We start from the raw sequence: 26,003 nt of genomic DNA, 5'->3' as shown, positions 1-26,003 counted from the left end.
TTATAAATTATAGAAAGGTCCGTGGTCTAGAATGATACTGTAGTCCGAAATGTTCTATTGTCTTCTGAATAGTTTTGGCACTCATAGAACAAAAAGAATGATGCAAGTCCACTATTCAAGTTTTCTGAAGACAAATTCTAAACAGAAAAACGTGATAGGAGTACTGCCTCTTTTATCATTATTCAGAGATTGAAAAAATATATCCTCAAAAGAGATGATATGTTTTAATAAGCAGCCTCAGTAATAACTATTATTGCAAACTACGTGGTTGACTTTTTCAACTTTAAGATCAAAGAAACTGAAATCTTAGGTATTGGCCAAATCTGTGTTTGAAATGTACTTTTGGCTTTACCTTAAAAATTATCTTTTGGAAAAACAATGATACATCATTGTGGTCTTTTGAAAAATGTTGGTTTGTTGAATTCTGCATTTCCCTTCGTATGCTTTTTTCTTTTCTCCTGTCTCTTCTTATTCTGTAGATTCAGATCCAGGACATACAAGTGAAAATTGGGGGGAGAGACTTATGTCTTCTTACAGGACATACTCAGGTAATTAGATTATCAGGGGCTCCTGTTTAGCCAGTGGTTTCTGTCACATTTATAATTAACTATTGTACTATAAGTAACTTATTTTCAAACCAGTATATAGGTATCTGTGGTTGAATAAGTGAACTATATGAGTGACACAAGATTTTCCAGTCTTCATTTGAGATCTCCAGTGCATCATGTCCAAGACATACTCTGTGTGAACGTTACAAGCAGGACTCCTGCACACAGCCACTCAGGTGTGCAACGCAACCTGGGGGCACCATTCATGTAGAAAAGTGTGAAAGTCACCGCCTTGGAGTTGTGCGGTGCAGCAACGCCTGTGGGAAGGTGCCCAGGGCCCTTAGTGTCTTAGCTGTATGCCCGTCACACAGTATTACCATGTGTAGTGATTTTGATAGACAGTGTCATCTTACTCTTCAAACATGCAGTGTTTTTTTAAAAACACATCTAAAAATTTTCAGTTGACCTCTTTAGTGTATTGACTTTGCTGCCCCTGTTGAATTTAAAAGTAGATTAAAACACCAGGTTTCCTGGAGAAATGCCATTAAAGAGTAAATGTATCCCCTAGTATGTGAAAACTAAATTAGTTAAGTGTTTTGATTATCTTTTTTTTTAGTTTTTAATGAGCTTACATTCTTATGTCTGAACTTTTTAAATGTAAAATATTGTTCAGTCCCTGAATGTCCAGTTTTTACCATATGACATTTAACTCTAAAAGCTGAAATAAAATTTCTGTTTCTGATATACCTTGTATTCATTTAAAAAATTTGTGGGGTTGGTATAGAACCAAATAATTATTCTTAAAATTATGCTGAAAGCTGTTAATTGAGCTGATGAGTCAGTAATACTTAGTTATCAAAATTTTGGGGTGGGAGGCAAGTTTACAATCTGCCTTAAATTGAACAGACCTACACTTTCTGTGGAGTTAGGTGTACTTTTCTAAAGTGGGGCTCCTAAGTACCAAGGTGCACCTAAAAGAGCTGTATGTAATGAAGCCATCCATGGTCTGAGGATCTCTGCTGGAAATCAGAAGATATAAGCACCCCCCTGTCAAAGATTGTGTAGATACTTCACAACCAGAGAGTAATTGGCAACGTTTTTCCTCAGAATTGAAGTATATATACATTCTAAATCTGATTGATTTAATTATGTTCATCTGTATTTGAATCGTAGGTTCCATTCTTTCATGCCTTGTACAGTGACTGCTTTGTGGGAAAATGTCGTATTTAGTTTTTGAGACACAAATAGGCTTATGAGCTAGTTCCCCAAGAAAAACAGTTTTGTCTCTTCTCCTTAATATACTTAATTGGGATGTGACAATGTTGAGCTTTCTGTTTATTCTGACAAGACCTGGAAAGAAAGCACTGATTTTCAGGATTATAAGACTGAGACATCTCTATAATTCTAAAGATCCTCTGAACCGTGAAATAAAGAATATTGGATTGTTGAAAAGTCCATATCTGTTTTTCTTTAGTCTTAAGTGAATCACCTGGATTTTTCTTTAAAAATCTCTTAAGGTGGCTGAGTGGAATTTCAAATCTATTAGTATAGATTGAGTATATGTGTCAGTATTCCTGTGTTTAAATTTTAAAATTCTGATCTGTCATTCAAACAAATAAGTACGTATTTCAGATACTGAAATTTGAAAAAGTACCTACCTTTTTCTAATATTATTGTATATGATCGTTTTTTACTTATGACAGGTCAGAGGAAACAAGTTCTTCACAGGATAGATCCCAGATAGTCAGATTTGAATGCTGTCCACTCACACTTTTGGACATACTAATCTAAGATTTATGATTTTGAAGAATGGTATATAGTTATCTCTAACCTAGCTATCTTGCACCAGCTCCTGTTCAGTTACCTTCTTTTCCAGTCTCATGTAAAGCATGAACTCAGACAAATAGCTAAGGTAACTCAGAAAAAATAGAGTTCATATTGAATGCTAGTACCTAATTTGAATTTTTGCTTGAATATTTGGAGTATATCCAATTTGTTTGTTCTTTTCCAAAATGTAGTAATTATATGTTTGCTCATTTGGCAGCATGGAATTTTAATAATGAATTCATAAGTGTCTCACTTTCTTCTGTAAACTGAGTGTATATCACTTTAGAGCATATTCTTTTTTTTAGGAGGTCATTACAGGTGTAGAGGAACACAACTGATTTTTGCTTTTAATCTTAATCTCACTGAATTTCCTTTTTTTTTTTTTTTTTTTTTAATTTTTTGGCTGCTCCTGCGCAGCATGCAGGATCTTAGTTCTCTGACCAGGTATCCAGCCCGCACCCCCTGCAGTGGAAGTGCAGAGTCTTAACCACTGGACCGCCAGGGAAGTCCTAGAGCATATTCTTCTTAAAAGATTGTATTAAAATCCAGTTAATATCAAAAATCAATAGTTTTGCAAATGAGAAAATAAAAGACAAAATTTTTCCAAAATTTTAGGAAGTATTTTAAGGATAGATACTGTGTATTTTTAATTTTACTTCTTCCAGTTACTGAACTACTTTTTTTCCTTAAAACAACTTTTCTACTTTCTTTAAAATTTTCACACTGTTAAATATTTTAATTTTGGATGAGAAGTACATTCATTATATTTAAAGATTTGTTATTCAGTTGGAAAACTATTAAAATAACAATTGTGGTTTCTCATTAAATCAGAGAACCAAAGCATACAGAATGTTATTAGGAGAAAGTATATGTTTCAGAAAAAAACAGCCTTCTCCAAAAGACATATTTAGGGCTTTATAATACATTTAGTACATTGGGTGAAACACTGTGCTGAAACTGGCTTTATACTAATTGGATCATTAATGACAATGAAATGAGAAATAAGAAAATAATCTATTAGAACTATTAATAAAAGCTGACATTAAAAATCTTGAAATTTTTTGTTTCTGTTATGTAAAATTTTGCAAATATCAACAAAACGGACATTTTAGGAGCTGTTGAATTTTGAGTGATTTGTGGGCAGCAGAGTTTAAACATTAGGACCTCTATAATTTTTCTAGGTCATTAGGATGCCAGTTTATCCTAATTAACTAAGTGGTACACTGCAAGTTTTATGTCTTAAATTATAGTACGGTAATATTTAAATAATATCAAATTTTATTAGTTTCTTGAAAATTTTACCAGATCAATAAATGCTTATCTCCTGGAGTAGTCTAGCTGCTGACCACATCTGCCTGAGAAAAACCACAATATTGACTACTAAGCCTTCTCTTCTTCCACTCAGTTTTGCTGTTTTACATTTACTTAACATTTTTACTAATTTATTTAATTTTATAGCCCCTCTTTATACCACAAACCTGGATCAGTAAATCCCAGATATTGGTACAGGGTTTCCCAAGAAATAAATGCCTAGACAGTTAATAGGCAGCTCATCTCACAGGGCCACTTGAATTAATTCCCAGAAAAGTCCTAAAGGAAGGAAGGAAGGAACAGACACCTGTATTTCTTTGACCTATGGAATCCAGTTCCATCTGAATTTTCTGTCACTTAATGGGGAATGCTGGCTCCATTGCCAGAGATTTGCCAAATAGCTAAATCTGAGAGCTGACTTTATGATGGATCAAATCTCTTTGAAAAATCTTAGACATTTTTGAATCTTTTCAGGATCTCTATTAACCATCCCCGGCCCCTTACCACACACATATAGAATCTTTAATTTGCTCAGTTTTAGCTTTGATTAATACTGTTCCATGTTCAGCTGTCCTATGACTGAAATAAAGTGATTTGGCGTTTTTTTCCCAATAATTACTCCGTGTGATGTGCTTTGTGTTAAATACCTCCTTAGAAGATTGTACAGATTATTAGTGGAATTAGGGAGGTAATATGAAGGAACGTTGCTATATAAACTTATCAACAATAGAATAAAATTATAATGAATGAAAGAGGCATTTCAAAGATGTAAAACTAAGGAATGTTTGAAGTGTTATTTAATAGAACAAATCATTAAAAATTTTACTAGTACTAAATTTCCGAATGTTATTAATTTTCTGAAAATTACACAAGACTATTTTTTTTCAAAGCATTCAGGAAGAAAATTGCTTATATAATAAAGGCCTAGTGCCCTTTTGTCTGCCTATTGCAAGTTCCTCTGTGACCCTTGTTTCTCATAAACATGTATCATCTATTTTTAAGAAGTCTCCTTATGTTTTACTTTTGAGTGCTTACATTTGTTTCAGATTCTTACATATTTATTAATAATTCCAGAGAAAGAAGGTCCAGAAAAGAAGAAAACAAAAAAGGAAGCTGGAAATAAGAAGTCCACTCCAGTTAGCATTCTTTTTGGTTATCCACTCTCAGAGCGAAAGCAGATGGCACTTCTTATGCAGATGACAGCAAGAGACAACAGTCCAGGTGACACTTACCATCATCGAGTTCTTGTGTGTTCATAGTTTTCCTCACACTGTAGCTTTGTCTTGACAATTTTTTTTTTATAATGACTGTCTTTGGACTTATTTTTACTTTATTTATTTATTTATTTTTGGCTGTGTTGGGTCTTCATTGCTGTGTGCAGGCTTTCTCTAGTTGCAGCGAGTGGAGGCTGCTCTTCATTGTGATGTGCGGCCTTCTCATTGTGGTGGCTTATCTTGCTGCAGAGCACGGGCTCTACGCACGCGGGCTTCAGTAGTTGTGGCTCACGGGCTCTAGAGTGCAGGCTCAGTAGTTGTGGCACATGGGCTTAGTTGCTCCCACGGCATGTGGGATCTTCCCCGACCAGGGATCGAACCCATGTCCCCTGCATTGGCAGGCGGATTCTTAACCACTGCGCCACCAGGGAAGTCCTTGACAATAATTTTTACCTACTTTAAATGTTTATCCTTTTTTGGATTTAATCAGTTTCTTATAACATAAGTTTGCAATTTTACATTTATTTGTGTGACAATTGTTTATGCCTGTATCATCCACTAGATGAAAAGCTATACACAGGCAGGGACCTTTGCACTTAGTGGACATTCAGTGAATATTTGTCAACTAAAATGAGTACAGTTGACACCTGAACAACAGAGGTTTGAACTGAGTGGGTCCACATATATGCAGATTTTTTTCAATAGTAAATACTGTACTACTGCACAATCCGTGGTTGGTTGAATTTGCACATGCAGAACCGTGGATATGGAGGGCCCAACTGTAGGTTGCACACGGATTTTCAAATGTGAGGAGGGTGGGTGCCCCTAATCCCCGAGTTGTTCTGGGGTCAGCTGTAATTTAGAATTGGGTCAGTCAACATGAGAAATCTGTTGCAGAACTGTGTGTGCTTTTACCTTACTGCAGACATTTTTACCCCAGTTTCTGTAAAGCTGCTTCTGGGTTTATAGCTTACTTTTCAGTTCATTAGCACACTGCTGTAAGCTGGTAATCTTATCACATACTTTTAGAAGAGTGTAATTCATGTTTTAGTGTTTAAGATCTGCTAAAATTTATTTTAAAAGGAATATCTGCAGTATACTATGTAAATTTATTTCATATTTCATTTCACACTTCCAGTTAAGGTGTTGTGCTACTTGTGTGTGTGTGTTTATTCAAGTAGTTTGCCCTCCAGAAATGATTAAAGATGGCTCACCAGCAGGATGAAAACGAAGAAGGAACAAACCAACTTGCTAACTTATTAAAAGGGGTTTAAAAAGTAGATAAAGCCCAGATAGCTGGAGTGAGATAGTTATTACTACTGAGCATTGAATTTAGCTATGCATTCTGGTAGCTCACAACACAAAAATTTTAAGTTGTATAGTTCTCATTGACCAATACAAGAAGAAAGTAAATCACTTTTCTCTAGAGAAAAAAATTTTTTTGTTTTGGCTCTGACTTCAAGGCGTCTTTTTATATAAGACTTTGGGTAACATAACAGCCTGTTGAAATGCATTGAAAAAGACACAGTTTTTCTAGTGAACTTTTCCAGTGTTAGCTCTTTTTTTAAAAAGTGGAACAACTTGGTAAAATTCTTAGAGTTTCTATATATCATAGTTTCATTAAACATGAGTGTATCTATATCTTTCACTAATAAAAACACGTTAGGGCTTTCTGCTTTTTTAAGTAGGGCATATTGTTTTGGTTATTCTTCTGCCTTTCCACCCACAACTCGGGAAAGTGTGGCCAAATTAAAGTTGTTTACAGTGTTAAACTTTAAATGTTTCTGTAAAATGTTGACTTTGAGTCAGACTTAATAGTTAGATGGGAAGACTTATTTTTTAAAACTGTTTTTTTAATACTATGAACCTCTATCCATAGAGTAAATTAAAGAATTAATACAGTAAGGCAAAAAAGCTAAAGTCCTCCCTCATTTCCAATGGTCTCCCCCCTTGAGAGGCGAGCACTATTAACAGTTTATTTTCTAGAAAATTTCTAGATATAAACATGCAAACATATATCTTTTGTTGCTGTTCATTTTTAAATATAAATAAGATTAATACTATAATACTGTTCTGCAGTTGGTTCTTTTCATTTAAAGGGTACATCAGTCATCTTTATTAATATATGTAGACTAGAGTGGAGAGCTTTTGAAATAACCTGTTTGCCATCTTATAGATGTGCTTGGAATTTAGGGTTCATTGTTTTATCCATTACATAATTCGTTTTCCATGTTTTTGTTTATTCTGATTGCCATTATGGATAGTACTACTGTTATTTTGTCTGTGTGTATATTATTTTGGAATGGCTAAGAAAATTTTATATGAATTAATTCCTTTCAAGTTGTTTGAATTTAAAAATGTCCTTTTGTTTTTAAGAAGTTCAACCACTAATTTTCTAAATAAATAACTTGACTATAAATATTATAATAAGAATCATGTATTCATTCAACAAATATTGCATGAGTACACTATGTACCAAGAAGTCTTCTAAGCAGCCGAGATACAGTGATGATTAGACAAGGTTCATACTCTTCTGGAGTATACATTATAGAAATCCATAGATAGGAAACTGTTACTAACTGAATGTACTTTAAAATCCAAAAGGTAAATTTTAAACTTTTTCTTATTGAGAAAAGGATGATAATGCTTCAGTGCTCTAATCATGTCAGTTTGCAGGGAAATTATTATATGATGTCAGAAAATGATTTTCCATAGACTTTTTTCTCTTAGAGCTGTTGTTTCTTTTAAATAGTTGTAAATTTTCAGAGTTAATTATTAACACTGTACATATGTCTTGAATCCTTAATTGATTAAGAAACTAGTTTTTTGTTTTGTTTTTTTCCCAGTTCTGAAATGGGGAGTAGAGGACTTTGGGTGTCATCCAGTTTAACTTTCTTGTTTTTGAGAAAGAAACTGGAACAAAAATCAAAAGATAGGAATCAAAGCAAAGCACTTTTTTCCCCCTCTTTTATCACCCACTTTTTAAAGGCCTTTTTCTAGACTGTCCTTATTTCTCATAGATATTAAGCTTCATTTCATACTAAAATCATCTATGACCTTGATTTGCACCTAATAACAGAATAGAACTCCAGTAGTTTGAGTCAGAGGTGTAAACTCTAGCCTTCAATGTCATTTCATCTAGTTCTTGAAATAGTATCATAACATGCCATGAAGAACATGTTTTTTTGCAGTTTATCAAATTATTCATTAAGCAAACACTTTCAGGGTGCATACTTGATATTTTATTATCATTTTAAACCAATTCTATAAATTGACAGAATGAAACATTTTTTTCTTAATTGGCTCCTGCAATATTTGATAACCCTAAAGGAAGATCTACTACATGTAATTGGGTCAAATTATTAGTGTATCATCCAAGTCAAGTTTCAGGTTGTTTGGGTGAGAAGATATTCCCCCTGTTAGCACGTTACCTATAAAAACCTTTAAATGAATATACAAAATATTTAGTCTAGAACTTTTGTTAACTTTTCTCTTTCTTATAGATTCCACACCAAATCATCCATCACAAACAACACCAGCCCAAAAGAAAACTCCCAGTTCTTCATCTCGACAGAAAGATAAAGTTAATAAAAGAAATGAACGTGGTGAAACTCCTTTACACATGGCAGCTATTCGAGGAGATGTAAAACAGGTCAAAGAATTAATAAGTTTAGGGGCAAATGTGAATGTGAAAGATTTTGCAGGTAAGACTTGTAGTTAAAGACGAATACTCAGGAACTAAAATTCTGAGTTTATCATCTAAACAGATGCTGGTTACAATTTAATCTATACTCTTCATTCCTCTTTCTGAAATGAAAGAGTTCTAAAAGTATAATTTAATATAAAACTATTTTGGAGTGTATACCTAAAACCCTGATCTCTGCTACAATTCATTGTCAGTAATTACTCAAATACTTAAATATTAAATGTGCATTTTATTTGGCATATTACCATGTAATTTTTTATCCAATTTAGGTTCTAGATGAACCACAGTTAAATAATGTTTAGACCGTTTATTAGCTTGAGCACAAGGACTACAAGAGAGTGGCAGTGTTGTTTCACACAGTAAAAGTATTGGGGAACAATGTAGAAATTCCCTTTAGTTTCACATACTACAGTACCTTACCCTCCCATCCCCCAGGTTCTTTCTTTTTCACAGAACTGTGGTTAACAATTTGGAGGCTGTCCTTTCTGTGCACTTGCAGGATCATATATACAATGAACATTCAGTTATATAGAGACTTTTTTTAAAAAATCAAATCACTCTATCTGTGTCAGCCTGTAGTTCTGCAATCTCTCCTTTTTACTAGTGTCGTACAGATATTTCTGTCGGTACATGTAGGTGGTTCTACTTCATTCATTTCAACAGCCACATAATAGTGTATAGAATAGATTCCGTGGACAGTACTTCAGTAACCCTCTTGTAGAAATATATTTGTGTATAGTTATGGAAGGATGATATTTCAGTAGAAAGGAAACTGCTAAATCAGAGGAGACGCATATTTAAAATTTTTTGAAAATCAGGCAAATGACCCTCCAAAAAATCTTTTATCAATTTACACTCCGATCAAGAGTATATGAAAGAGCCTTGGGTGGGGGGAAGAGATAAATTAGGAGTTTGGGATTAACATATACACATTACTATATATAAAATAGGTAAACAACAAGGACCTACTGTATAGCACAGGAAACTATATTCAATGTCTTGTAATATTGAAAGACCCTAACAAGCTTATTTTGCCTTTTTCTACTTTTTCCATAGTTGAGATGATTGTTCTAAATTATAGCAAGTTATTGGATAAGCTTAAATGTTTAGTACTTTTGTCAAATAATTTAGTCCCAATGGAAATAATATGATTGTGGATGAACCTTCTGTAAAATTGGTGGTTTTCTTAGGTACTTATTTTCAGTAACTTGTTCATCACTCCTTTTTCCTTCTGTACTGTGTGCATGTAGAATCAGTATGTCACACATGGTTATGTATCTAAAAAGCATATGTGTTGAATTAGTAGAAGTGAACCATATGTTCAATTAATATTGTAACTTTAGGTTGGACACCACTGCATGAAGCTTGCAATGTTGGATATTATGATGTTGCTAAGATACTTATAGCAGCTGGAGCAGATGTTAACACACAAGGATTGGATGACGACACTCCACTCCATGATTCTGCTAGTAGTGGGCACAGAGATGTGAGTATGATGGAAGGAGCAGTAATATACGTCTTCAAAATATAAATTTAATCCAGTCATTTAATTCGTTTCTTAGTCATACGATCTTATGTCATATTTCACTCATTGCATGGTCAGCTCATCTATATTGTATTTTTTCTACCTTCTAATTGCTAATTCCTATCATAGATTTAGCATTTTCTTTTCATAAAACCTCTTTAACTTGGTAATTAAACAACTTGGCAAATATTTAGTTAAAAGGCCATTCTACTGTCAGATAATTAGATGCAGCGGTTAAAGCTGATTGTACTTAAAATAAAATTTTACATTGTCATGATGCCTTTTTTTAAGACTTATTAATGATTCCTCTATATATAACATCTGTTGCTGAATTTTAGCTGACATTATTATTCAGATGCTTATGTATATAAGAAGACATGATTTAAACAAACATGATTATATATGCTTGCAAATTTAATGACATGTTTAATTTGCTTTGATGTAATATTATGAACCATGCTGGGTTTTAAATTCCATTTTCATTTTCAATCTCTGGCATGCTGACGTCAAAGCCTAACCAGTCTTTGTTGTAATGTACCTTATGTTTTAATTGTGCTTAATGCTTAGCTCCATTACTATAACCTGCTTATAGCCAGAGCAGATCAACCTGGGGCACTATTAGCAATGGTTCTAAAGTAGGATTTTGTTTATCACATAAGTAGTTTTTCTCTTTCACTTAATTTTAACTTCTATCAAAGAATACTTGTACATAGCTTAGAAAGTTGAAAAGTACTACTTAGCTTATAAAGATAACTACCTGCTCCCTCCCATCCCTCCGCACTTCCCAGTACCTTTAGCCAAAAGCAGCTCTTGTAGGTGTTTCTTCTAGTAGTTATCTCTTTATTTCTAACAAGATGGAAGCTATTTTGCTTTTTATTTTTTTTGGTCACTAGTTATTGACCCCCTGCAAAGGGTTTTAATATATATTGCTGCTCAGCGATGCACAAATTTAATATAATTGTATTTTCTCTTGGATTTTTGTTTATTACCTTGGTTACTACACTGCCTTGTTCTGATTTTTCTTATTTAGTTTTCCATGTATCTATTTCTGTACTTCCTTACTCTCTCTGACGTAACTCTAAAATGCCCCTGAATAAGATCAAACACATTGATCAATTTATTATGTTCGAGAATATCCTTGTATACAAGATATCTTGTATCCTGCTTTAATTGGGACTAGCTTCTCTCTAGATCTGTAGCATAGATGCTGTCTAGGGATTTGTTTTTGCCATTAATTTCATGTGAGATTCTCAGTCTCTTCATGAGATTTCCAGTCTCTGGCAGGAGTGGTTGTGAACCACATTACATTAACTTCTCACAGCAATATTTGTGTGTTTTCATTATGGGATAAGAAGTGTTGTAAATGCTTTCTTTATACGTATTAATTTAAAAAAATATTTATTTATTTATGTTGGCTGTGCTGGGTCTTAGTTGCGGCACGCAGGATCTTTGTTGCAGCATGGGAGATCTTCGTTGTGGCATGTGGACTTCTTAGTTGTGACATGCAGACTCTTAGTTGCAGCATGCGGGCTTCTTAGTTGCGGCATGTGGGCTTCTTAGTTGTGGCATGAGAATTCATATTAGTTGTGGCATGCATGCAGGATCTAGTTCCCCCACCAGGGATCGAACCCAGGCCCCCTACACTGGGAGCACAGAGTCTTACCCACTGGACCACCAGTAAATAATACTGGGACCACCAGGGAAGTCCCAGTATTATTTTAATCATCGCAGTAAATGAATAACCTTCTGGTGTTTCTTGTTGAAACTGTATGACCCATTGCATTCCAGTACCCTCAGCTTCTCCCAGAACATGGAGAAACAAAGACACAGGAGACACAAAGACAAAGACGCACTGGTCTAAGATACTCCCAAGTTTATTAAACTGATATGAGTTCAAATTAAGGGACTAAAAAGGATAAATATCAGTGTTTTTTTTAAGACAAAGTGAGGTAATAATTCATTAATCTGGAAGAGTTGTTATTCAGTACACTGTCTCTCCTCTCTAGTGAATAACGTAAAAGGATTTTGGTCATCTCATACCTTTGTGCTGGAAAAGTCCCTTTTTTTTCTCTTGTTAGCAGCAAACATTCTCTGCCTTATTTTCTTTTTTGACACAAAAATTTCAGTGTCGTGGTGCCTGTTTTTTAAAAGCCACTTTAGTTGAGAAAAAAATGGAATTTGGAGTGAAGATAGATATGAATTCAATTCTGGCCTGGCCAGTTTCCCAAATGAGTGATCTCAAACAAGTTACTTTTTTCCTCTCAACTTCCATTTTCTCATCTTTAAATCACATAATAAATAATACCTGTCTAAAAGGGATATTTTGAAGGAAAAAAACGACGCTGTGCACATAAACGTACCTTGAAATCTAAAATGTTATAGAAATGTCAGAGGTCAAAGATTAAAAGGCAACTTTTATATTGCTATTTTTCAAATATACTCAGATATTTCGGAAATTAAAGATGCCATTTTTCTCATTTAAATCTTCCTATAAGGTATTTTTCATAATTCTCAAGTTATAATTTTGAAGAAAAATGTAGCCTGTAACATTATTTCTCCTAAACTGATCCTTGCTTACCATCGTTCCAGTCTTTTTTGCTCCCTTGACAATTCATACATACCTATGTGATAGCACTTACTATATTATTTTTTACTCATGTGCATGTCTGTTTTCTTCATTGAATTTTGAGTCCCATGCATACCTGATTTATGTTCTGGCTGTGCTATTTTAAATACTGTACTTACTGCCCTTTTTTTAAAAGCATTATTGATAGTTTATCAAGCATGAATAGTTTTTCTTTAAATGTTGCATAAAAAGATTTCCTGATTTCTAAATGTAATGTTAAAGAACTGTGCCTTATGAGTAAGACATGTTTCTATGAATACAAGTTTCTAAATATGCACATTGCTGCAAAATATTTCCAGAAGCTGACCTTTGAGCTCATGTACTTACAAAGACTCAAACACTATTTCCAGTCTCCTTCCAGAAGGAGACTGACATGCTATTTTCAAGAGATCTTTGCTTTTCCTCCTACCAACATGCCTAGGATAGTAGGAGTCACAATTCAGAGCTGTTGAGGGTTATTTTCTCCTTGTTCTTTTACTTGTCCCCAAGGAGGAGGAGGGAAATGAGATATACCAAAACCCATTGGTATATATTTGTACCATATATTATGAGTCTCCTCCAAAGAATTAGATTTCTTTCACTCAGTAACACTCATGACAACTTCAACCATCCATAAAACATTTCTAAGGTAGGAGAAAAAGTTCTGTTCTAAATTGTTTCAAGTAAGAGAGGATTAACATAGCTTACTAAGAACCTAATCTTTGGCCTACTTTTCACAAATGTGTATTACTTCATAATATACATTCTTATAATAGCCCTATTCTTAGTTCTATTTTAGATACTACCTATGTTTATTTTCTTCTTGTCTCATCATTTTTACTCACTTCTAATTTGCTATGTTTTGGGTTTTTTTTTTTTAATTTTTTTATTTATTTATTTTGACTGTGCCGGGTCTTAGTTGAGGCATGCAGGATCTTCATTGCGGCATGTTTAGTTGCGTCATGTGGGATCTTTAGTTGTGGCATGAGGACTTAGTTGAGGCATACGAACTCGTAGTTGTGGCATGCATGTGGGGTCTATTTCCCTGACCAGGGATTGAACCCAGACCCCCTGCACTGGGAGCACGGAGTCTTACCCACTGGACCACCAGGGAAGTCTTCCTGCCTGCTCGTTTTAAGCAACTTTAAGTTACTTTAAATTCTTTTTAGAATAAATAATTTTTTGCATATGAGAATGATCTGTAAAGTATTGGTTATTTAGGTTAGGGTTATTGTAGCATGTTTGAATGAATGAACTGTCTAATCATAGTCAGGAATAAATTTTTTTTAATATTTATTTATTTATTTTTGGCTGCATCGGGTCTTAGTTGCAGCACACGGGATCTTTCATTGTGGCGCGTGGGCTTCTCTCTAGTTGTGGCATGCGGGCTCAGTAGTTGCGGCACACGGGCTCTCTAGTTGTGGCGTGTGGGCTCCAGAGCATATGGGCTCTGTTGCAGCATGCAGGCTTAGTTGCCCTGTGGCATATGGGATCTTAGTTCCCCGACCAGGGATTGAACCCTCGCCCCCTGCATTGGAAGGCGGATTCTTAACCTTCTTAACTGGACCACCAGGGAAGTCCCAGGAATAAATTTTTTTTTTATTATTTCCTGACAGGTATAGAAAGCGTTCAGTAGTATCAAGATCCTTCTGTTTTCTCATTCTAAGACTCTAACCGAAGGAAATAAGCCTAAAAATGGGGGAAAAATTTTCAACTTATAAAGGTGTTCACTATAGCATTATTTATAATAACTAAAAGTTTTTAACTTCAGTTACCTTCTCAAACCCCTAAAAGGGGAGATTTTAAAGGACACAGTCCCACAAGGATAAAGAACAGAAGAAACAAGAAAACCAGTATTTTGGGAGATAGAAATTTGAGGAATGAGTGGTGACTACATAGAACAGGATTTGGCAAACTTTCTGTAGAGGGCCAGATAGTAAATATTGTGGGCTTTGCAACCACATGCCACCTCCACTGACCCTCCTCCCTTCTCCCTCTCTCTCTGCTTCTGTTTCCTCCTATGTATTTCTCCTTTATCAATTCTTTTTAAAGTATTTTGTAAGAATATAAAAACTATTCTTAGTCAGCAGGCCAGATCTGGCCTACAGACCAAATTTACCAGCTCCTGATTTTAAAAATCCAAGAAAATTGAAACCAAAGCCATTTCAACACAGAATCCCAGAAAAACTGAAGCTCAGCAATTGATGGCTGGGTTCATCTGGAGGTGCCCATTGAATAAGACTGAAAATAAGAGGATTGAATCAAACTGGTTTTTTACCCTCATATTCCCTTCCTAACCCTTCACAACTAGATGACGGCACATTTCTCTGGCAGATGATTGGAGGTTTATTTCCTGACAAGTATAAACCATATTGTCTGGACTGACATACCACAAGAATAGTTGGGAGTAAGGATTAAATGTAAGCTAATTAAGTAAAACATACTGAACATTAAGACCTCAGTCAACCAGAATGCTGACAGTAAGGCTTATGGTTCTAGGGCAGGAATGGAAAGATTTCTCAATAGAAAAGTGAACTAGCCAAGAGGGGGTTCTGATGAAATGGCCTAGTCATATCACACTAGCACAAGGTCCATCTGTCAATAGATCCTACCTATGCCTAAAAAACTTTCAGCAAGTCTTTTAGTGCCTTACTCTTTTTTTTTTTTTAATTTATTTTTTGGCTGCGTTGGGTCTTCATTGCTGCACATGGGCTTTCTCTAGTTGCGGCGAGTGGGGACTACTCTTCATTGCGGTGAGTGGGCTTCTCATTGCGGTGGCTTCTTTGTTGTGGAGCACGGGCTCTAGGCGCACGGGCTCAGTACTTGTGGCTCATGTGTTCTAGAGCGCAGTCTCAGTACTTGTGGCACACAGGCTTAGCTGTTTCGCGGCATGTCGGATCTTCCCGGACCAGGGCTCGAACCCGTGTCCCCTGCATTGGCAGGCAAACTCCCAACCACTGTGCCACCAGGGAAGTCCCTAGTACCTTACTCTTAAATATGGACAGCCAGTGATCACCTGACCTTTGAGAAAGGTCTCTAATATGGAAGGCAAAGAGCAGAACAAGCAATAGAAAAGTAGAAACGTGGAGGACATGATAAGGCCAAGAGAAACTTCAAAAAAAAAAAAAAATGAAAGAAACACATTACCTTCCCCAAAGAGATGAGAGTTTCTTGTAACCATGAAACAAAAACTGAAGGATTGCTAAATAAGGAACAGTTAACAAATTTAAAAATAAAAACAAAAAAAGCTCTTGGAAATTAATAATATGGTAGCAGAAATGAAAAGTGGAGTATGGAGAGTTAAAGATAAAGTTGAGGAAATATCCCAGAGACTAGGAAACAAAAGACGAAGGTGGAGGAGGGGAAATGAGAAAAAAGAAGATTAATTCAGGAGATCCAGTATTATCTTAACAAGAGTTCTTAGAAGACAGAACAGTGAAAACATAGGACATTATCAAATAAATAAATCCAGGAATTTTCTCAGAACTGAAGGAACGTGGATCTTCAGATTGAAAGAGCAGTTGAATGCTCATCAGCACAATGGATGTTAAAAGACCAAGATCAAAATTCATTATCCTGGGATTTCAGAACAATAGAGGCAAAGAATGTCCTCAAGCTTACAGAGAGAAAAAGCAAGTTCCATACAAAGGTAAAAAATCAGAATGGCATCAGACTTCAATAACAACACTAGAATCTAGAAGATAATGATGATGCCTTCAAAACTGGGGGGAAAATTATTCTATATCAAGAGTAAATATTAATCAAGTGAGGATAGAATAGAGGTGTTTTCTGACATGGAAAAATCTCAGAATATTTACTGTTTCTTAGAAATCTCCTGGAGGTGGTGTTTCAACAAAATGAGAGAGTGAACCAAAAAAGAAGATAAAAGGTCTAAAGAATCCACAGAATTGAGGGAAGGCCATTTCTAGGATGATAGGATAAACGGATATGTCAAGATGACAACTGGGAAGCAAATCTAGACAGCAACCAGTTCATTTTAGAGCAAGTTAGAAGGCTTGGAGAAAGTTTAACAAAAAAATGGTGGTATATTGAATTGAAGAGATCTGTAGTTGTAGCAGAACGGGGGATGAATTAAAGATGAGTATGTAGAAAACCGAGTAAGTGAAAAGTCAAGATAATTAAATCTCTGGGATAAAATAAACTTGTGTAAGAATGGAAATTTTCTCATGGTGTACTACTTGGTTCAACATTTACATTAATCATAATGACACAAAAAATAATATGTCTATCTTGGAAAGTTAGGAGGAGGGGGAAGTGGATGTGTATGGGAGAGGGATGGAGTTGGTAAAAGAGAGCTGAATTGTGTTTTCCATTGTAAGACAATAGGCAGTGCCTAAACCCGAAAAATACGGAAGCAGCACGCTGTTACTTAAGTATATGGACATAAATGTCAGGGACGATTTTGTTCTTCACCAGCAGCCTTGAAAAGCCGTTTGATCTTTTAAAATCATAAACATGTAATTTGATAAAAATTAGTAAACAAAAAGGGAAATTAAATATTAACAGTTGAGATCATGCATAATTTGTTTTCTTTATACATTCTTACATTTCAAGTATTCTGTGTTGATGGTTTATTCTTCAATAGTCTAGAAAAGATTTTTCATTATTTAATTCACTGTGAATCTTTATTATTCTTAAATACTTTCATTTGTTAGAAGTTCCTAATTTATAGCATACTGTTTAATATTGCTTCTTTAAAAAGACATGATACATTTCCTCAGTACCAGAAAACACCATAGTTACGTGTTAGGAATACAGAGACGAATAAAGATCTCACATGAAGTTTATGGTCTAGGACAAGGGGAGAAATGTGTTAATAAATTATAGTATAGATTTACCTATGATAGAACACACTCATGTCACTGGAAGTAGAATCTCAAAACAAGAGGAGATGTTAGGGAAGCAGAATTAATAATACTTGGCCACCTACTTGACGGTAGAGTATGAGTGAAAAACGAGAATGTGATGACTCCCCACTTTCTGGTTTCAGTGACTGGGTATACTTTGGTGCCAGTCACTGAGAATGGAAACAAAAGATAAGGGTGCACGTTTAATGAACTCTGGGACCTACTGGTTTCAGCTTTTGTATTGAAATACAGTATATCCAAAGAATATTTGGGTATTTGATTTTGAAGGTCAAGAAGAAGGCTGAGAAAGAGCAAACGCGAGAATGAAAATGAATGAGTGGATTGCATAATCGTCATCGCATTCAGAGTGGGTGAGCTCTCCAGGGAGATGATGTAGACCAGAGCATGAATCAAGTGAATCAAGGACAGAGCCCTAGGGAAACAATGTATGGCTCAGATATTTACAGATCTTAGGAGACATTTCATTGGACTGATGGTAACATAATTGTGGGTAGAAGAGTAAAGGGCCTATAAGAATAAAGTAGTCAAGGCCCCAAGGGTAAACATCTTTTCAGGAACTTGACTGTAAAGGAAAGAAGAGAGATTTAGCTAGAGGAGGAGAGTATAGGTTTGAGCAGTTGCTTTTTTTTTAACCTGTGTTTCATTTCTTTATTGCCATTATTGTTCTAAGGCAAAAGAGACATGAACTGGAAAGATTGGCTTCCAGAAAGGAGCCAATCGAAAAAGAGGTAAGAAATATAGAAAGGAAGAGGAATAAGGAGCAACAAACAAATGAAATGACTAACCAGTCGCATCTTGGTTTGTGGAGCCCAAAGCTTTTGAAATTTGTGAGGGCAGGGTTCTTTAAGAAATGAATAAAAAATTAGATATAGGGCCATGTAAGGGGACCATGAAAATGAGATGCCTTGAAGTTTAAGCTTTAGTAGTTTTAAGTAAACCCATGTCAGTTAGCGATAGTTTAAATCCCAGAGTGATGGGGAACAGGTGATTAAGAGCCTTGGTAGCGATGGTAGCCTTAAACAGGGGAGATACTTCTTTTGAGACTTCCTGTAGCCTGTACATTCCAGGAGGCCAGGGAGCTTTATACTCTTGTTCACTGATTTATCTGAAGGACTTGGAGCAGTGCTTGTCAATAGGTACTCAGTAAATATTTGTCAAGTGTATGATGAAACAGGGAGAAAAATAATGAGATTCAGTGCTAAAACAGCCCAGGAGCAAATTTCTTTGTAGTAGATACGATCAGAAGGGGGATGGCGATGAAAATGGAACTTGAGAGTAATTATGATTTAGTATAAACACTGAGGAATGGAGGCAGAGGAGATGAAGCAGGAGGATATTATGAGTGTGATCAAGAGGAAAATGGTTGAAATAATGCAGTCTATGAAAGGACTGAGTCTTCCTACTGTTTAATGTTGCAGATAGTGAAACTGCTACTTCGTCATGGTGGAAATCCATTTCAAGCTAATAAACATGGGGAGCGTCCAGTGGATGTAGCAGAAACAGAGGAGTTGGAATTGCTGCTAAAAAGAGAGGTGCCTTTATCTGATGATGATGAGAGTTACACAGGTTTGTTCCACATAATCTGCATTCACCTGTTTGACACGATATTTAGTAGAATATTCTACTTCTGCTTTATAATACCTAAAATGTTGAGTACCTTAGGTAATGCTATCTAGCTATTAAGAATGGTGAATTTAGTAACCTAAATTTAGGTGTTTGCTACATGTCCTCTGTGTAAATGGAGTCATAATGCTCTCACCCTATTTCTGTGATTTCTTTTCCCCACAGATTGCTGATGTTACATTCAAGCCTATTGCAGCCTCTCTCCCCATTAATAGCTACCACCACTGCTATACACTACCACTAGCTATCCCACATCTTGAGTTCTTTTAATTCTTCTATAAATTAGAACACCACTAACCGAACTCTTCCTGGCATTAATGAGTCATCTTTGCATTTTTATTTTTGCAATTTAGGTTGTTGAACTCTGGTCATTGTTATAAAATATAGGCACAATTTTACAGTCACAGTTTTAAAAAGGAAAGACCCGAAAAGGATATTTCATAAAACTTTTGGCATACTCAGAGTTTAAAAAAATAAACATAAACAATTAAAAAAAATAACAGAGAAAAACTTTCCTGTATTGAAGAAAGTCTTTTGTTTACAGATTGGAAGGTTTCACCATGTTTCAGGCAAAAATCAATGGAAAACAATTCAATAAGTCTCATAACTGGCCATATCTTTACAAAATTATAAACAATTCCTATAAGCAATTAGGTAATAATACTAGTTTTATATTATTTATAAATGAAATGAAACCATACTCATTTAATCTCAGCCATTGCCAGAGGGCAATAGGACAACATCTGTACTTTAAAAGAGAAAGGTCTACCATTTACTTTTTTTTTTATTGAGGTATAATTGACATATTGTATTAGTTTCACATGTACAGCATAATGATTTGTATACACTGAAACATGGTCACTACAGTAATTCTAGTTAGTAATGGTCACCATACGTAGTTACAAAGTTTTTTCTTTCTTTCTTGTAATGAGGACTTTTAAGATCTACTCTCTTAGCAGCTTTCAAATGTGCAATGCGGTATTAAGTACAGTCACCATGTACAGTACATCCTCATGACTTATTTATTTTATAACTGGAAGTTTGTACCTTGTGACCCCCTTCACCCATTTAACCCACCCCCTCATCTCTGACAACCACCAGTCTGTTCTCTGTATTGATGAGCTTGGTTTTTGTTTGTTTTATAGACTACACATGTGAGATCATAGAGTATTTGTCTTTCCCTGTCTGACTTATTTCACTTAGCATAATGCCCTCAAGGTCCATCCATATTGTCTCAAATGACAATATTGTGTTCTTTTTTATGGCTGAATAATATTTCATTGTGTATATGTACCACATCTTCTTTATCCATTTATCCATTGATGGACACTTAGGTTGTTTCCATATCTTGGCTATTGGAAATAATGCTGCAGTGATCGTGGAAGTGCATATAGTTTTTCGAATTGGTGTTTTCATTTTCTTTGGATAAATAACCAGAGGTGGAATTGGTGGATTACATGGCAGTTCTATTTTTCATTTTTTGAGGAACCTCCATCCTATTTTTTTATAGTGGCTACACCAATTTACATTCCCACCAATGGTGCACAAGGGTTCCTTTTTCTCCACATCCTCAAGCCAACACTTAAAATTTCTTGTCTTTTTGATGATAGGTGTTCTGACAGGTATGAGGTGATATTGCATTGTGGTTTTGATTTCCATTTCCCTGATGATTAGTGATGTTGAGCATCTTTTCATGTGTTTGTTGGCCATCTATACGTCTTCTTTGGGAAAACGTTTATTCAGATCCTCTGCCCAGTTTTTAAATTGGATTGTTTGTTTGCTTTGAGTTGTATGATACCAGTTTTTTATGTAGTTTGAATATTAACCCCTTATCAGATACATGATTTGCAAAGATTTCCTCCCATTCAGTAGGTTGCCTACTGAATTTTCATTTTGTTGATGATTTTCTTTGCTGTGCAGAAGTTAAAATCTCAGTATTTTATTATGAAAATATTCAAACACACAGCAAAATTTGGAGAATTGTACAGTGAACCCCCTGTACCCACTAGCTATGTTTTGCAGTTGTTAACTGTTAATTACATTATCACATATCTATTGATCTACCCATCAATGCTTATTTTTTGCTGCATTTCAGAATAAGTGGTGGACATCTGTAAATAATTTAACATGCATTTCATTATAACTAGAGTTCAGTTCTTGTATATGATTTTTAGGTAATATTTACATTTGTGAAATTAATAATTCTTTAATAAAACATTCTATGAGCTTTTAAGATATGCATAGACCTTGTATAATCCAACCTTATCAAGACACAGCATATCTCCAATACTCCAGGAAGTTCCTTATGCCCCTTCCTAGTCAGTGCCCACCCCTACCTGATCATTTACAACCCTCATGGTAAAGATGACTAGACAAGAATCACTAAAGGCTGGTAAATCTAGGGAGAATTCTTTTCTTATAAAAGCAGATATTTACATGACCTTTTCACATTACAAGAGAGGAGGAAAAAAGAACAATGATTATATGGTAGAGAAATCCAGCACCACCTGGACTGAGTGATCAAAATTAACATCATCAAAGGAGAGACAGATGCATATCATGTGCCTCCACATGTGGTACCCTGAGAAGGATAGAACATCACTTATAGCATTCTGGCTGAGAATGTATAATCATGAGGAATGTTCTGCTTTTTAAAAGCCACTGCCACCAAAGATTAAGAAATGTCAGTGTCATGAACCAGTAAAGGCGATAGAAATGTTCCAGGCTATCCAAAGAGGTAATAATTAAAGGCAATACCTGCTCCACGACTGTTTTCTGTCCTGGGGGGGGGAAAGATTATAAAAGATATTATTAGATCATTTAGCAAGGAATATGGACAGTAGGTTAGTGTTGTATCAGTGTAAGTCTATGAAGTCGACAGCTGTGCTGTGGTAACAGAATATCTGTATGTCTTGGGAAATACTAAAGTATATAGGGATAAAGAGCCATGATATTTGTAATTTACCCTCATATAGTTCAGGGAAACAAATGTATTTATACACGTGTATATATAGAGAGAAAGTAAATTATAACACAAGAGAGCAAAACGTTAACAGGAGGAAAGCCTGGGTAAAGGATATATAGTGTTCATTATTTTTTATTTTTCTAACTTTTTGTGAGTTTGAAATTATTTCCAAATAAAATCTAAAATATACAAATACATAAAGTTTTTTTGCTTTGTCCATTGAAAAGATCTAAAACTGACTAAGACAGTAACAGTAATCTTTCTTGATACCCAGATTATAATCAGGAAATAATTTCTCCTAAAAGAAAACCAAGGTTTCTTGGAAAAAATGGGTGATGCTAAGTCTAGGGCAGGAAATATGTAAGATAAGCTTGGAACATCTTGTCATTTTAGATTTCAGGTCTTGTCAGAGGCCTTAGGAGATAACTTGAACAGTTCCCCACTGGCCAAAAATGCAATAGTTTGAGTTTCATTAAGGGTGTTAATTGCAAAGATTTGAAACCCATCAAATATGTTTAAACCCATGAGTCTATGATGATAAATTTTTAAATTTACCATGGTCATCAGAGAACCAATTTGTTATCTTAAAAATTAGGCAAAAAAGGGGCTTCCCTGGTGGCGCAGTGGTTGAGAGTCCTCCTGCCGATTCAGGGGACACGGGTTCGTGCCCCGGTCCGGGAAGATCCCACATGCTGCGGAGCGGCTGGACCCGTGAGCCATGGCCGCTGAGCCTGCGCATCCGGAGCCTGTGCTCCGCAACGGGAGAGGCCACAACAGTGAGAGGCCCGCGTACCACAAAAAAAAAAAAAAGAGGGAAAATAATCAGTCATTTATTTCACCTTCATATTCGTATATGAACTCTTGTCACTGGGTAACCTCATTATGGGTGAGGAGAAATGTTTTTTATTAGATTAATCCAGCTAAAAGAGTGAAAAGAAAGACTGACCATTTTGCAACCCCCTGTTAGTTAATGTATGGGAGCATTGAGGATCAACAGTTGCTAATATTAAATTAAAAAAAGAAAGAAGGCATTGCCTGCCCTTGCTGGAATGCCCCTGTCCTCCACTCCCCAGTCCTCAGGACCGAGCTGCCATTTGCAGGAAATACCCAGACAGAGGAGCATGCTGAGCTGCACCAAGCAACATTCAGACCATAGGAAACCCCAACAGCAGCATCGTTTCCCAACAGATAAATTGTACGAAAATAAGAACCTGTAGAAAATAATAAAAATTACTTAAGTGGCATATTTCAAAAATGGGCAAGACTAAAATATTAAGCATGTATTTAACAGGTAATTTATACTTCAGGGGAGTTTTGTATAAAACTCAGTTAAGGGCTTGCCTGATGGTGCAGTGGTTAAGAATCTGCCTGCCAGTGCAGGGCGCACGTGTTCGAGCCCTGGTCCAGGAAGATCCCTCATGCCGCAGAGCAACTAAGCCCGTACGCCACAACTACTGAGCCTGCGCTCTAGAGCCCGCGAGCCACAATTACTGAATCGGCGTGTCCCAACTACTGAAGCCTGCACGCCTAGAGCCAGTACTCGGGGGGGAGAGGGGAATAAAGAGAGAAAAATGTAATGTTGGTTAAAGGGTTGATAAGCAGTATATTGTAGTAGGAATGGTAATGATGGAGCTATAGGCAAAATTGTAAAGGTGGCAGCTTTCCTTTTAGTATGTATTTTCACTCCTTCAGCCTCCAATAAATGTAAACTAAAGTGTTTGGTACGTAGACATTGCTTAATAAATATTTGTTGAATTGTGGGGGAGAGGTAACTGGCCCTAAGGGATTATGCTAGAATCCTCCATCCCCCACAGATCCAAGGAGTAGCTGGGCTCAGTTTGTCCATTACTGAGACTGGGGAAGTTGGGAAAGACCTAGTCCAGCAACAGGGAGGTCTCCTCCTGGTGCTTCAGTGCTGACTGGCAGTCCTGGGGGAGCCCACTTTCCCTTCCACTGCTTGCAAAGAACTGCCTCTTGGACTACTTCAACAGCGACAACAAAAGGAGTACTTAAGAAAATTCAAGGACAGCGCAAAGGCTTTTTGGAGCTAATAAAAAACATGATTATATAATCAGACAACACAGTAGATGAGCTGAAGTGGGACTTAAATGGTTAGGCTATAAAATGAAGTAAAACAAATCCTCACAACACAGCAAAAATACAAAAAGAAAGAATCCTGAAAGAAGAGATAAGATAAAAGACTTAGGTAATAGATCTAGGAGCTCTAGCAGATCTTTTTTTTTCTTAATTGGAATATAGTTGTTTTACAATGTTGTATTAGTTCTGCTGTGCAGCAAAGTGAATCAGTCATATGTGTACATATCCACTCTTCTTTAGATTTCCTTCCCATTTAGGTCACCACAGAGCACTGAGTAAGTTCCCTGTGCTATACAGTAGGTTCTCGTTAGTTATCTGTTTTATACATAGTAGTGTATGTATGCCAATCCTAATCTCCCAATTCATCCTACCCCCGCTTCCCTGCTTGGTAACTGTAAGTTTGTTCTCTACACCTGTGACTCTATTTCTGCTTTGCAGATAAGTTCATCTGTACCATTTTTCTAGATTCCACATGCAAGCAATATTATACATTTGTTGTTTTCTTTCTGACTTACTTCACTTTGTATGACAATCTGTAGGTCCATCCACATCTCTGCAAATGGCACTATTTCATTATTTTTTATGGTTGAGTAATATTCCATTGTGTATATGTACCACATCTTTATCCATTCCTCTGTCGATGGACATTTAGGTTGCTTCCATGTCCTGGCTATAGTAGGAGCTCTAACAGATTTAGCATATGAATAATAGCTAGTTATGGGAATTTAAAAGGGAAAAAAAGAAACAGGTGGAGAATAGTCCATAATTATACAAATAGAAAAAAATGTTCCTGAGCTGAAGCAAGCCCAAGTCTATCAATTATAAAGCTCCAGGTGGATATAATATATAATTTATCAATTATAAAGCTCCAGGTGGATTGATGGAAGAAGCATGTACACATACCCCTAGACATATTTTGATCAAATTCCTTGTAAATTCTGAGTGTAGCAAGTTACAAGGAAATACAGTCGCATTGGCATTGGACTTCTAACTTACAACAGTGGAAGATAGACTACTGAGAGAAAAGAACTGCAGCATAAGAATTATGTACCTGGCCAAGGTATTGTTCACCTGTTAGGGTAAAGGAAAGATAATTTAGGGGTTTAAAAGCTATATCAATGTATTTTCTTACTTTTTAAAAAAAGAAGTTATGGAAGAATAAACCAACAACCTATAAAAGTGGTTACCTAATAGGAGAAGGGGTTAAAAGAAAGACATGTGAATTGTTAGTCTTTTTGAAAAACAGCCTGGCAACAGCTAACAAAATACAAGGGCTCTTACCTTTTAGAGAAATATACTGAAATATTTCTGGATGAAATGATACCATGAATGGGATGTGCTTCAAAATGATACAGGAGTAGGATGAATAGAGGTATGGGTTGGCCAGAGATTGATGGCTATTGGAGCTGAGTGATGAATACATGGGGGATCAGTATAACATTCTGTCTACTTTTGTGTAAAGTCAAATTTTACCATTATAAACACAGTTTTAAAAATACTTATGCTCCTTAATATAGTAGTCATACTTATGGGAATATCCCATGTTTATTACAGCAGTGTTTTCAGTGGCAAAAGAAAAAGTGTGTAGTCATACAGGGGATCAGTTGCATAAATCAAGGTGTACAGCCACACCACAGACTATTGTACAGCCATGAAAAGGTGTATCTTAACACTGTACCAGTCACTTGGAGAC

The 26,003-nt window shown here is 35.7% G+C and overlaps 1 protein-coding gene across 5 annotated transcripts in view; it reads left to right on the top strand.

Moving 5' to 3' along the window:
• Nucleotides 1–26,003, top strand: part of ANKRD12 (ankyrin repeat domain 12) — a 110,570-nt gene that overhangs the window by 45,842 nt on the left and 38,725 nt on the right. For 3 of the 5 annotated variants that reach the window (XM_019920683.3, XM_019920682.3, XM_019920687.3), the window contains exons 4-8: nt 480–548; nt 4,761–4,907; nt 8,404–8,604; nt 9,950–10,092; nt 19,044–19,191. In XM_019920683.3, coding sequence (XP_019776242.2) covers nt 480–548; nt 4,761–4,907; nt 8,404–8,604; nt 9,950–10,092; nt 19,044–19,191 — 708 coding nt within the window. Of the gene's footprint in view, nt 1–479; nt 549–4,760; nt 4,908–8,403; nt 8,605–9,949; nt 10,093–19,043; nt 19,192–26,003 lie in introns of those variants that run through there. The other 2 variants (XM_019920685.3, XM_019920689.3) reach the window with 2 other exon arrangements.

Source organism: Tursiops truncatus, chromosome 13 (genome assembly GCF_011762595.2).
Source record: "Tursiops truncatus isolate mTurTru1 chromosome 13, mTurTru1.mat.Y, whole genome shotgun sequence".
NCBI classification, from domain to species: Eukaryota; Metazoa; Chordata; class Mammalia; order Artiodactyla; family Delphinidae; genus Tursiops; species Tursiops truncatus.
This window is presented reverse-complemented; position numbering and strand designations above follow the sequence as displayed.